This window comes from Nicotiana tomentosiformis, chromosome 9, assembly GCF_000390325.3.
Source record: "Nicotiana tomentosiformis chromosome 9, ASM39032v3, whole genome shotgun sequence".
Lineage (NCBI taxonomy): Eukaryota > Viridiplantae > Streptophyta > Magnoliopsida > Solanales > Solanaceae > Nicotiana > Nicotiana tomentosiformis.
The window spans coordinates 102,687,306-102,700,745 of NC_090820.1; the positions used below are offsets into that span (position 1 = coordinate 102,687,306).

The following is a 13,440-nucleotide window of genomic DNA, read 5'->3' on the forward strand; positions in this document are numbered from 1 at the left end:
AACAAATTCCAGCACTGCAAATCATGTTCATATAAATAATTTCATAATAGAATTCACTTAAAATGCAGCTAAACAACCAAAAAATGTTCAAACTACCATATGATACCAATATGGTATATAACTAGACCAATATGGTATATAGTTTTACTGGTTAATTTTCGGCAACTATATGACTACACTACTATTACATAACACACATGTATAAAGAGAAAAATAAAAAAATAGTGTACCACATTTTAATATAATAAAGTATTTTAAAATATTGTATTATATTGCTATTATTAAAAAAAAATCAAATAGTGTACCAATTAAATGCAGCTAATACAATCAAAAAATAATTCAACTAGCATATGATACCAATATAGTATATAGCTATATTAATAGGATATATAGTTATACGAGGTCGTTCTAACAACTGCATATAACTATAAAAACTATTACATAATATACAAAATCTATGTCCATAGGTACAAGAAAATCCAACACAGCAAAACATGATCATATAAATCATTTCAGAATAGCATTCACTTAAAAATGCAGCTAAAACAACCAAAAAATATTCCAAATACCATATGATACCAATATGACATATAATTATAGCAATAGGGTATACAATTCTACTAATTAATTCCAGACAACTATATATAGCTATACTACTATTACATAATACACATGCATAAAGAGAAAAATCAAAAACTAATGTACCACATATTAATATAATAATGTATTTCAAGATATTGTACTATAATATAATTATTTAAAACAAACGCATAAAGAAAAAATCAAAATGATTACATAATACACATGCATAAAGGAAAATTAAAAAAATTCAAGATACTGTACTATTCTATTATTACTAAAGAAAAATCAAATAGTGTACCAATTAAATGTAGCTAATACAACCAAAAAACGTTCCAACTAACATATGATACCAGTATAATATATAGCTATACCAACATGGTATAAAATTGTACGCAAAGAGTTTAAAAAGTATTTTTTTAATTCAATTATTAAACTGAAATAATAACAGTTGTCAATAAAAAAAATTCAAAAAACTCTAAAAGGACCTAATTGTAAGAGTATACCGTTATATTATATAGTATACTATAATAGTATATCATTGGAATGAACTGTATACCAAAATGGTATATAGTAAATTATTTTGGTATACCGTATAAATTCTTCTTCGCCAGTTCAACACAATAAATTATATACTATTAAATTAACCAAAATGGTATATAATATGTTATTTTTGTATATAGAGAATTAATTCATTCCTTCAAAAAAATTAGTAGTATACTATTGTAGTTAATTATATACTCTTGAATTAATTATTGTATACCAATACATTATACAATATACCATTTTGGTATACAGTACAAATCTGTCTTCTTTGCTAGTTCAGCCCAAAATTTAAAAATCTACTCTAAGATACAACTAGCAAGGCATCACCCTTTCATGTATTAGCAATACTAGAATCATAGTTGATTCATTATTGAAGTTTAAGAGATTTTTTATTTTTTGATTTAAGTTATATACATTAGCAATAACATAAAAATATTTTAATCTATTAACATAATATTTGTTTTTTATATAACTTATGTTTATTGTAATTTTATTAGGTTACTAATGATATTTATCATAAAAGATTATTTGCATAACTAATTTATAAGTGTTGTGATTTTGCATATTGTAGAAATAAACTCCTTTTAATTTAAAAAAATAAAGATAAAATAAAATAGGTACACTAAACTTCCTTTTTACAGGTAAATGATTGCATAATGAAAGAGTAGAATTTTATATGAAGAGCATTGCCTTTTTGTCGGACCCTTTACTATTGAATCAAGGGGAAAACATGGGGAAAGAGGAATGGGTAGGCGCATAATAAATTTAGAGCCTATAGGTAAAAAGAATAAATAGTTTAAAGATGGGCAAAAATGAGTAAATAATTTGTCTTTTGTAGGCATATAGTGTAGTTTCTTTATTGTAAACCAAAACCATTGAAAAATATTATTTTCTATAGCTACCTTTTATATTTTATAGCAAAGTAGGTATTTATGGTATATACTAGGAGTGTATCACGCTAATTGATATTATTTTCGTTATTAGACAGCTGGACATACCTGTTTTTAAGGTGATTGTCGTTATTGTATTCATGAATACATGACGTGAATACAACTGGACTGCCATGATTTTAGGCGCTTTTTGTTGCTGTATTCATGAATACAACAATGCGAATACATGCGCGTACAGCTCGACTGCCCTGATTTTAGGCGCTTTTCATGTGAATACATGCACGTACAGTTGAACTGCCATGATTTTAGGCGCTTTTTGTTGTTGTATTCATGAATACAACATCGCGAATACAACGAATACACTACTGTAACAACTGAATAGTAGTTATATGAAGTAATTATGTATATTGTAGCTATATGAAGTTAATATCCACTAAGCAATAGTGGTTTCTGAAAATTTCTCTCTTTTTGTTTTTTTGATTGCCCAGACTAAAGGATTAGAACAAATAAACAGTGGATTTTTTTCTTTCTATACAATATTTGAAACTTATTTATCAAAATTGTCCTAGATTTGTATATTACCCGACCTAACTATATTTTTCTTACAATTTATATACAATTAATTATTAGTGCCTTAAATTAGGGGATCCAGTTACACCATTATCCTCTTTCCTCTCCTCACCCCTTTCTTTATTCTCTGTCTCCTTCATCCATATACAATCCATTATTAGTACCTTAAATTAGGGGATCCATTTATACCATTTATTTATTTATTCTCTTCTCTCCTCTTTCCCTATTCTCTCCTGCATGCGAATTAAAAATAAATTTCGTACAAATTAATATAAGTTTCATACATCTACAACAATATATAAACTAAAAATAAATTTTATACCACTAATTATAAAGTATACAACTTATTTATAACTTATCTATAATCTTTATATCTTATTTTTACCCAGTTAAATATAACTACAACATCATACTACTTAAATACAATTTTCGTATAAATTTTATACAAATATGTCTTTTGTATATATTTTGTATATGATTTGTATATATTTTATATGTGGTGTGTTCTTCTTTCTCAGAAATTCCAATCAAAACTTTCTCTCTTAATATAATTTTGATACATATCAACAACTTTATATAAAAAGATAGTATTTATAATTTAAATACAAATTTCATACAATGATTCATACATTATACAACTATTTTTCAACTTTCATACAACATTCAAATAAAAATATATATAACAGTAACATAATACAACTTAAATTCAATTTACATACAACTTTGTATGTATATTGAATGTCATGTGTTCTTCTTTTTCTTATTCGAGTTTCAATCTGAAATTCAGCCAAAATCAACTTTAGTCTTCACCAAACACCCTAAAAATTGAGATATAAACTCTAAAGAATAACAACACTCAATTCAAACAAATAATATTTTTTGAAAATCCAAATTCGAATTCAATGCTTTGAAGCTTTTTAATAGCTGTCAATGGCGGAGAGTCAAACACCTTCAAAATTTATTGATTGACAATTTCAATTTGAACACCAATTGTGCAACATGATAGGAAATTGTTAAGTTAAAACTCTATAGTAAAACGATTGATATATATTGATGAATTTCCTGGAAATAAAAAGGATAAAATAGATGAGAAAAGAGAGAAAAATAGAGAAAATCGAAGGAAGAAAAATAGGGTTGGGAAAGAAAAGAGAATGTGATGATATATATATATATATATATATATATATAGAGAGAGAGAGAGAGAGAGAGAGAGAGAGAAGAGTGAATAATTTAGATTCCCTATTCAATTTCTACTATAAAGAGATACTCATTAATACTAATTTGTATATAATTGATAAATTGTATATCGACTTGCAATTAAGTTAAAACCTAAACAATGAGGGTGTATTAGTTTCTAATGTAGTACATATATGTAAAAATCTCAACAAACAATCAAACAGTAGCCCAATTTTGGACTGGATTATCTAAAATCAGTTTTAACTAATATTTGGGGATAGTATTAAGGAGTTCTTGTTTTTCTTATGTATATCATAAATGCCAAATAGTACACATTGTATTTGTCAAGTTCTTCTTATGTATATTTAAAATGTTGAATTCTCTTTGACACAAGTGTAACTTCTAGTTTAGTAGTAAAAGGCGTTTAAAAATTTCTTTTAAGTATATTAAGCATCAACCTCAATTGTGGCATTATCTTCTTTTTCTTGAATCCCCTTATTTAAATTCCAGTGTAAGTTCTCCGTAGAAGTAGCTAGATGCTAGGCCAACCTTGAGGCAAGTGGTAGAAATAAATTTTGAATAAAAGGATGAGATTGAATACATTTTTACATTCTCGAGTGTATGAGAAAATACCATATTTTTGTCCAAATGTTTTGTTCCTCTCTATGCTATTATTATTATTATTATTATTATTATTATTATTATTTTTTTTTTTTGCCATCGCCGATAATTATCCAAGCTAAGATGAATAATTAGATATGCATGTATTTTTCCAAGTGCAAAGAGTACTTCTCTTTGATTATGATGTCATTTTGAAGTATATAAGTGAAATCTAGAAGAGACGAATTTTATGATGTGCGACCAAAATCCTTTAGAGTATTAAATCTCATTTGAAAATATTGCGGGGATAGCTCAGTTGGGAGAGCGTCAGACTGAAGATCTGAAGGTCACGTGTTCGATCCACGTTCACCGCAATTCTTTTGCCAATTCTGTTTTCAGTGTAAGTTTTCACAATAATAGCTTGTTTGGCCAAACTTTTTCTGGGCCAAAAGTGTTTTTTTTTTTTTTTTTACCAAAAGCACTTTTGACCAAAAATTGAGTTGTTTGATCAAGCTTTCAGAAAAAAAAAAGTGCTTTTGAGGAGAAATAGAAACAGATTTTGAGAAACAGAAAAATATAGTTTCTCTCAAGAAGCACTTTTTTGAGAAGCGTTTTTGAGAAAAATACACTTAGAAGCAGTTTTCAAAAGCTTGGCCAAACACTAATTACTGTTCAAAAGTATTTTTTAAATTAATTAGCCAAACACAAAACGATTCTCACCAAAAGTACTTTTTTGAAAAACACTTTTGAAAAGATCACTTCTCAAAATAAGCAAATTTAAAAGCTTGGCAAAACAGGCTATAAGAATATCAAATTCTACTTGAAGCGAAATAACTTAATTGCTTTCCTATAACTTCGACAAATGAATAGTTTTATATTGCATTATATATATACTCACTCTTTTTTTACTTTGATAAAATCATTGCCCCATTTAACTTGCGCAAAAAGAACCAAAAAGGGAAAAGAAAAGGCAGAGGGCATTCCTACAATGCGACAAAGTCCTACATTGAAATATAAATGCTTTCTTAAGTCAATTTTGGCAATGAACTATGACTTTGAGCATAATTTTAAGAATAATTTTCTTCTTCAAATTGAACTAATTAACTATAAATATGCAGAGTCTAGCGAGACTAGTAGACTACAGTACAATCATGTAACAAATTTGGAAAAAAAAGAATTATATGATCCTCTTATTCTTAGTACCAGTATTGACAATTTTAGTTCTTCCTTATTTTTTAATAACTCCTTCAAAACACAACACAGTTGATTAGTTATAGATGTGATTTGTTGTTTTTAGTTATAATTTTCTCATAAAAGCATTGTGGTTCGTGTTATAAGCCCAAGTTAGCCCTTTCTCATTCCTTCTTTTCTCTCATTCTTTTCCCGTTAATAACACTAGATGAAGATAGGCCCCAAACAAAGTAGAATGAGTTACTATAAAGTTTTGTTGTAACTGACCTAACTAGCTTGTGACTGAAATGTATTTCATATTGCGTATGCATTTCACAAGGTAGGAGTAATGTCTTCAAACGTACAACTTTTTTTAGATCTCACTTGCATGAGTGATTCAACGGATCTCATGGCCTAAGACAAAATCATATTGAGGGGCCCTTAAATTTATTTTATAAAGTTCGTACACAAATAAAAAAAATTATTTTTTAAATAATAAATTAATCATTTAAGACAAAAATATCCAATTTAAAAATAAAAAACCTAGGAAGAAGAGCACGAAGAATAAAATGGTGGATTATCGGACGTTGAAGTCTGAAACTCAAAGTGAATTTTGATTTGGCTATCCTTACAGACGAGAAAAAGCAAAGAACATCCATAACATAAATAGTTTAAGTTTCGAGCATTGATAATGTCAAAAATATTTACACTTTCTGATCAATTTAAACGATAATTAAAGTTCATTCTATTAAGTAGCACTCATTAGTTAGTATCTCAAATAAATTATAAATAACCTAATATAATATGTTGAGTTACACTAAAAGAAAACTAATGCATGAATGCTTTTGCGTTCATGCAGTTTCAAAGAATATTGTAAAAGAAATTTATTATGATGTCGATGTATATAACTTAATTCCTATATAAAAAAGATAAAAATTAAAATTGAAGAGTGAATCAAATATATTAATTATTGAGTAAAGAAAATTATCATAATTTATGAACTTATTGGTATAAAATAGTAGTAGTAATAGCAACAGTAATAATTTAAAATAAATTTGAGGCCTTCAAATTTTGGAGCCCAAAGCAACGGCTTCACTAGCCTAGCCTTAGAGCCGCCCTGCTCAATTGTAGGATTACACTAGTATGTCGTTGTTTAATGTTTAAGTTGACGTATAGATGGTAGAGAAAGCCTCAATCTTGTCAATATTGCGGATAAATGACACATTTTGGGTGAAAATTGATCAAACTTACCACATTGATCATGGCATTTTCACAGCTCAACTTAAATCTTAATATAATAATATATTAACAACCAGGTCTGATAATTATCTTAGTGAAACGCAACATTAATCTTTCATTTTGTTATGAACATAACAGAAAATGCAATGTCAAGCATTAGTGGTCTAGTGGTAGAATAGTACCCTGTCACGGTACAGATTCGTGTTCGATTTGTATAGGTCAAAATCTGCCCTTTTAGGGCAATATAGCACTAAGGAAAGGGTTAGTCGAGGTCGACCAGAAAGCAGCAAGGTTCGTGGTAGAGATGTCAACAATGATCGATACCGAGCACCATTAGCAGAGCTGTAACATTTAGTTTTCAAAATAGGATATTAAGGAAAATATTCTATTGGATATTCTCTGCACTTGTACTGGATTTGTTAGGGGTATGTCTCATATATATAGGAAAAGAGACACTGATGTAGGGCATGTGATATTCATTTGGAAGAATACGCTTTGATAAAAAGATTCTCTCTCTCTTACCAAGGGATAAAAAATATATTTTTATCAAGATTCTTGTCCACATTATTCTAGACTTCCCACCAGATCTGAGGATAATTCGAACATCCAAGAATTTGTCTGCCATTCATCATTGTCAGGAAGATAATATCTATCTTCTCCTTTATTGGGTGAATCATTTCTTTATTTACCCAAATACCATTTATTATTATTCATTGCTATTTAATGTTCATTTATCACTCACGTTATTTGAGATGATTATCACACCCCATTATTATTTTTCTACCAGATCTGGTCAACATTAATCACGCTCTCATAACTCGCTAGAAATATTATTGTTAACTAGGTTTAACTCCTTAATACATAGATTTGATTATTTGAGCTAAGAACCACACATTTTGGCGCCGTCTGTGGGGATTTCCTAGTTAAATTTTTAGTTTCTTCTAAATCTATCACTAACACGGCTCACAAACGTAAAAAATAAAAAAGGAAGGAAGAACAAGATCTCCTTTCTTTGTGTGCACAAATCCCAACATGACAAGTAACATAGAAAAAAGCTCAAGGATAATCAATGACCTCCCAAGTAATCTCATGAATGTCATCAACGAAAGCTGCGAAACAGCAGACGAAGGCGCAACGCCCAATGCCTCCCCTAGGTGAGATGAGTCACCTCCCCCTCATTGCAGCATCACAAAATCCCTCGGTCAGGGAGCCTCCACATCTGTGGGGGAAGAGATGCCCCCAGTTGTAAAAAAAGCTCCTCGAAGCATGGCTAACCGACGCACTGACTAGCGTCCTCAATAAGCCCACCCGGGACGCTGCTGTAGAAAATGCAAGGATTTGCACTGTACAACATGTGGACTAACAGTGTAACCAACTCCCTCCGCCTCCAATGACAGGTATTACTCACAATGTCAATGATAATTTAGGTGACAACGCTCTATTAGCCATTTTGAAAAGGATGGAGGAAATGGAGAACGAGAACAAGGTGGTCCGAGATCAAATGAAAGAGCACCAAGAAAGGGTCGATAAAATACCAGACGCCCCTAAACTGTTGCCGATGAGAGGTGCCGGTCGGTTCGTCGAGCAGCCATACAGTGATGATGCATCCCCACATGCCATACCGAAAACCTTCAAAATGCCGCCCTACCTAAGAATGTATGATGGCACGACTAACCCTGAAGATCATGTGACTCACTACGACACCGCTGTGAAAGGAAATGATCTCACCAAAGAACAAGTATCCTCTATTTTGTTGAAGAAATCAACAGACGCACGCGAAACGACGCAAAGCATCGAAAAAATGCACCATAATGACGCATGATGTTCATGACGTCACTTTGATCCAGAAAATACATAACCCCAAAAGTTGCGACATGCCCCTAAAATACATAACCTCAAATATCACGACCCGACCCACTCATCCAATCTTCTCGACCACGACAAATAAAATCCACTCATCAAGGTCGTCTGAGACCGACCTCAATAAGCGGATGGATTAACTGTATAGGACAAAATCTGCCCTAGGATATTTAGGGCAATATAGCACTAAGGAAAGGGTTAGTCGAGGTCGACCAAGAAGCAACGAGGTTCGTGGTCGAGATGTCAACAATGGTCGATACCGAGCACCATTTGCAGAGGTGTAATGACTAGTTTTCAAAAAAGAATATTAAAGGGAATATTCTATTGGATATTCTCTACACTTGTACTATTAGGGTTTGTTAGGAGCATGTCTTATATATATATATATATATATATATATATATATATATATATATATAAAGACCGTGATGTAGGGCATGTGATATTCATTTGTAAAAACACACTTTGATATAAAGATTCTCTCCCTTACCAAGGGACAAACAACACTTTTTATCAAGATTTTTGTCCACATTATTCTAGACTTCTACGAGATCCGAGGATAATATGAACATCCAATGATTTATTTGTCATTCATCATTGTTAGAGGAATAATATCTATCTTCTCCTTTATTGTGAATCATTTCTTTATTTACCCAAATGCCATTTATTATTGATCATTGCTATTTAATGCTCATTTATCACTTATGTTATTTGGGATGATTGTCACACCCCATTATTATTTTTCTACAACTTTAATCACGCTTTTATAACTCGCATCTAGAAATATTATTGTTAATTGGGTTTAATCCCTTAATACATAGATTTGATTATTTGCGCCAAGAACCACAAAAAGGAGGTAATTTTTTTTTCTTTTCTTCATTTAACAAATTCTGAGCAGCCACAGGTCAATAACTTTTAAACTTGCAATCACTATTCATTTAAGATCTAACCACAAACCAAGCCGCAGACTTGCAATCACTATTCATAGGTTATATTATAAACTCTACTCTCCAAGCTATTAAGCCCAAAAGCTTAAAGAAAAACAACGAAAAAACAATTATAATTTTTTCCCAATTGTATACATCAATTAACATAACTCATACTACTTCAACTGCCGTGAGATGTAAATTCGGAATATTTTCCAGCAAATCGACGGTGAGCATAGATGCCCTCGGCCGTGGTGGCCGGCTAAAATACTCGTCGACGACGACGGACAACGGTAGCTTGGCCGCCATACGTTCTCGTGTTTTTAGCCACTTAGCTTGCATGTATTTTTGCTTTCGCCATGGTCCAATATGCATTTTCTTCTCTTTCATGCATTTCTTCGCGGCTGCACATAAAATCTTGATCAAAGATAATAATCTCTCAATTTTTCCAACGAATACTTCCGGCAAACATTTTACTAATCTGTTGTATTCTTCACATGCTCTTGCCATCTCAAACTCAGCTCGAAAATTTAACTCGATGATAACTCTTACTTCTCCTTTTTTAGGATTTGAAGAATCGATCACATCTATAAATGTATGTTCACCTGTAACATGGTTAATAAAAGCGTTAATTAAAGGTTATTCTAGATATTTTTCACTTGCCACCAATTAATTAGAACTTTGAACTAGTTCTACGCATAAAAATCATGATATACTTCACTTACGTGGCTAATTAAAAACAACAATATCACTTGATAAAAAAAACAAGTAACTAAAGAAAAAGATATGATTTTGTTTGATTTTTCTTGAATAAGGAGATCATTTCTTAAAGTCTTTGTCATACATTTGTTCTTAAGGGATAGCCACAAACAACTAATTTTCCAGCTGTATATATAAGAAATATCAAGACTATGTCATTGCCATACACTAGAGATTTTTAGACTGTTGTCGTAATCAGAGATAATTATTTATTCAAATATATTAAGCTAGATTAATAGTTGGTGTTGAAGTTGTTCATCTAGATATAAAGTAATCATTTATATATTATAAAGAATTTGTCTTTTACTAATTAAGTAATAATCTTCCAAACAGAGGCATATCCCAAATTTTGAGTTTTTGGATTCTAACCAGTAACAACTAGCTGAGTTATGGATAAATTATTTATCCTTATTTAGTGAATTTCTTAACACTTAAAACAAATTATAGCAAACCCCTATTTCCAACAAGAGTTTTAAAAAAACAGATTTAGGAAATAATTAATTACCTGAAGGAATATCTGTAGAGCTTCTCCACTTGGACTTGCAAATTGCAGAGTTAAAACCAGCAGTTTGTAAACGACTACACACCTCCTTCATAAGGCAGTTCCGGCAGCCGTCGTCGGCGGTTTTCCGGCAAGTGCAAATGCCATTAATTTCGGACTGCAGCTTTGCTTCTTTTACTGTCTCTTTTGTAATGCTTCGGATTTGTGATTCTAAGGTAGTAGTCCGATATAGTATACCCTGCAGTTCAAATAGCAAAAATAGTTAAGTTACATGTCCCCTAATTAAATTATGCATGAACTAAACTAGAACGAACGTAAAAAAACAATTCTTTACGCTACGCGTAATTATTCATAATATAAGCAGTGATATTTAATAATTTAATAGTGTCAAAGGGTAACCGGTGCACAAAGCATCCCGTGTTCATGGCTTCATGCCCGGGAAATGACAGCGCATCCTACCCTAATGTAAAGATTAATGGCTGAATATAGGTCACATGGTGTAAAAAATATATATTATCAATTCAATGTATATAAGTTAATATAAAAGAAACAAAAATTAAAAAACTAGGAAATAATGCCGTTTAGAAATTGGAGTTAACGGGTAGGAGAAAATCAAGGAAATGAAGACATAATGAGCTATATTCGGAAAAAAGTATCAACTTTAAAATAAACCCTTAATTAATTACTTTCAATTTAGTTCTTTTTTGTTAACACAATATTGAATTCAAATTATTCAATTGGAACTTTCTTTGATTCTCTAATAAAATAAAGGTTCTTTCCCTTCTCATGTTACAAACAAAAGTTTTCAAAATTTCCCAGAAAATCTTTGCTAAAATCTGTAAAGTTTCATTGGTTTATCGTTATACTTATTCATTAAAAAAAAAAATAAGATTAAGAAATTAAAGAAAGGAGAAAACATACTTGTAAAAGCTGATGTTGAGTTTCCCAAAATTGATTATCTTCAACATTTTCAGAACCTTCTTTTTCTTCATCTTCATCTTCTTCATTTTCAACACAAAAATCAACACCAATACTTTCCGGCGACTCGTCGTCTAAAAACCCGAACACCGTATCGGAAATATTTATCGCGGAGTCGCCGGAAAACACCATTAATTCCGGCATATCACACGTTAAAATCCGATGATTCAATGGTTTCCTAGCCATTACTCTAACCATAATAACCCTAATTATTTAATAACTTTATGAATAAGAAGAAAAAGAAAAGCTTACTAAGGTTTTGTTACAATATTTGTAATGTGACTAATTTAATTCTAGAACTGGCTTTATATATATAGTACCAGAATTTTGGGGGAAAAAAAGTGGACAATTTTATCCTTTTGGACAAATAACTACTCAAGGGGAGCCTACCATTACACGTTAAAGTGAATAGAGACAGTCATAATTGGTAGGACCAAAACAGCATGGATCCACGTCAGTCCATGTCTACTATTTTTATCTCTTTCCTAAAAAAAAATCACCTATTTTCATGGATATATACTCGAATATTCTAGTATTGAAAAATCTGATTTTTTAAGTTAGATTTATGTTATATTCAATTTAAAGAAGTATTAATTTCTCAGTAATAAAGATTAATCAGGTGTAACATAGTAAGTATTTTCTTTTCTTTTTAAATTATCAACTCAATTTTGTTATAATTAGACATAGGAGTTTGTAGTAAAATTGAGATTATTTAGTTAACTTTTTTTATTAAGGTGGGGTCGTGAAGCTTATCTATCGAAGTAAAAAAAAAAGTGGAAATTTGCTCGTATAATATTCTAAGTTGCTCATTTTTGCCTTATTTATTTCACTTTAGTTCATTCATATATTTACCCTTAGCAAATCATATCGTATTTGTAATTGTATCATATCGTATTTGTAATTGTCATTACCGGAGATTCAAGGCAAAACGGATGGACTCCACGTGTCAAATGTTTTGAGGAAAAGGTCCAATGTTACCCCGCAAATTCTAACTATAATTGAAGTTACCTAAAGTAAAAGCTCTCTTACGCAAAAATAATTTTTTTTTTCTTAACGACGAAGATTTATTAGAATAAAAATTAACAGATGCCAAAATTACTCAATATGGCATAACACAAGGGACAAAGTTGACCATTTAATGAAGAAGGAGTGCGTGTGGGGTATGAAATTCCAAAGGAAACTACTACTAGTATTATAGCCTGCTTGACCAAATTTATCTTGAAGCAAAAATCGTTTTTTTTTTTGTCAAAAATATTTTTTTCTAAAATTAAGATGTTTAGCCAAACTCTTGAAAGGAAAAAAATGATTTTGAGGAGAAGCAGAAGAAATTTTGGAGAATAGAAAAAAATAATTTCTCTCCAAAAGTACTTTTTGAAAAGCAATTTTGAAAGAAATACACTTAGAAGTAGTTTTTTAAAACTTGGCTAAATTGCTACTCAAAAATGTTTTTCAAATTAATTAGCCAAACACAAACTGCTTCTCACCGAAAGTACTTTTGAGAAAAAAAAACACTTCTAAAAATAAACTGATTTTTATAACTTAGCCAAAAGGGGCTACGAGTGTGCAAGGGATTGATTTTTACCTAATTAAGTTGTATTAACTCTTCGTTTTATTAAAACATTCAATTAAGTACGCATATCCTATC

General features: G+C 30.6%; 1 protein-coding gene and 1 non-coding gene across 2 annotated transcripts; one reads left to right on the plus strand and one right to left on the minus strand.

Moving 5' to 3' along the window:
- Positions 1 to 4,662: 4,662 nt before the first annotated feature.
- Positions 4,663 to 4,735, plus strand: TRNAF-GAA (transfer RNA phenylalanine (anticodon GAA)). The gene has a single exon. It is a non-coding gene; the product is annotated as a tRNA-Phe (tRNA).
- Positions 4,736 to 9,539: 4,804 nt separating this feature from the next.
- On the minus strand, positions 9,540 to 12,081 carry LOC104087042 (uncharacterized). The gene is made up of 3 exons (XM_009591432.4): positions 11,739 to 12,081; positions 10,821 to 11,055; positions 9,540 to 10,161 (listed from the first exon to the last, which is right to left on the minus strand). Exons 1-3 carry the CDS (start codon positions 11,991 to 11,993, stop codon positions 9,728 to 9,730), a joined length of 924 nt encoding a protein of 307 aa, XP_009589727.1. The 5' UTR covers positions 11,994 to 12,081; the 3' UTR covers positions 9,540 to 9,727.
- Between the last annotated feature and the right edge of the window lie 1,359 nt (positions 12,082 to 13,440).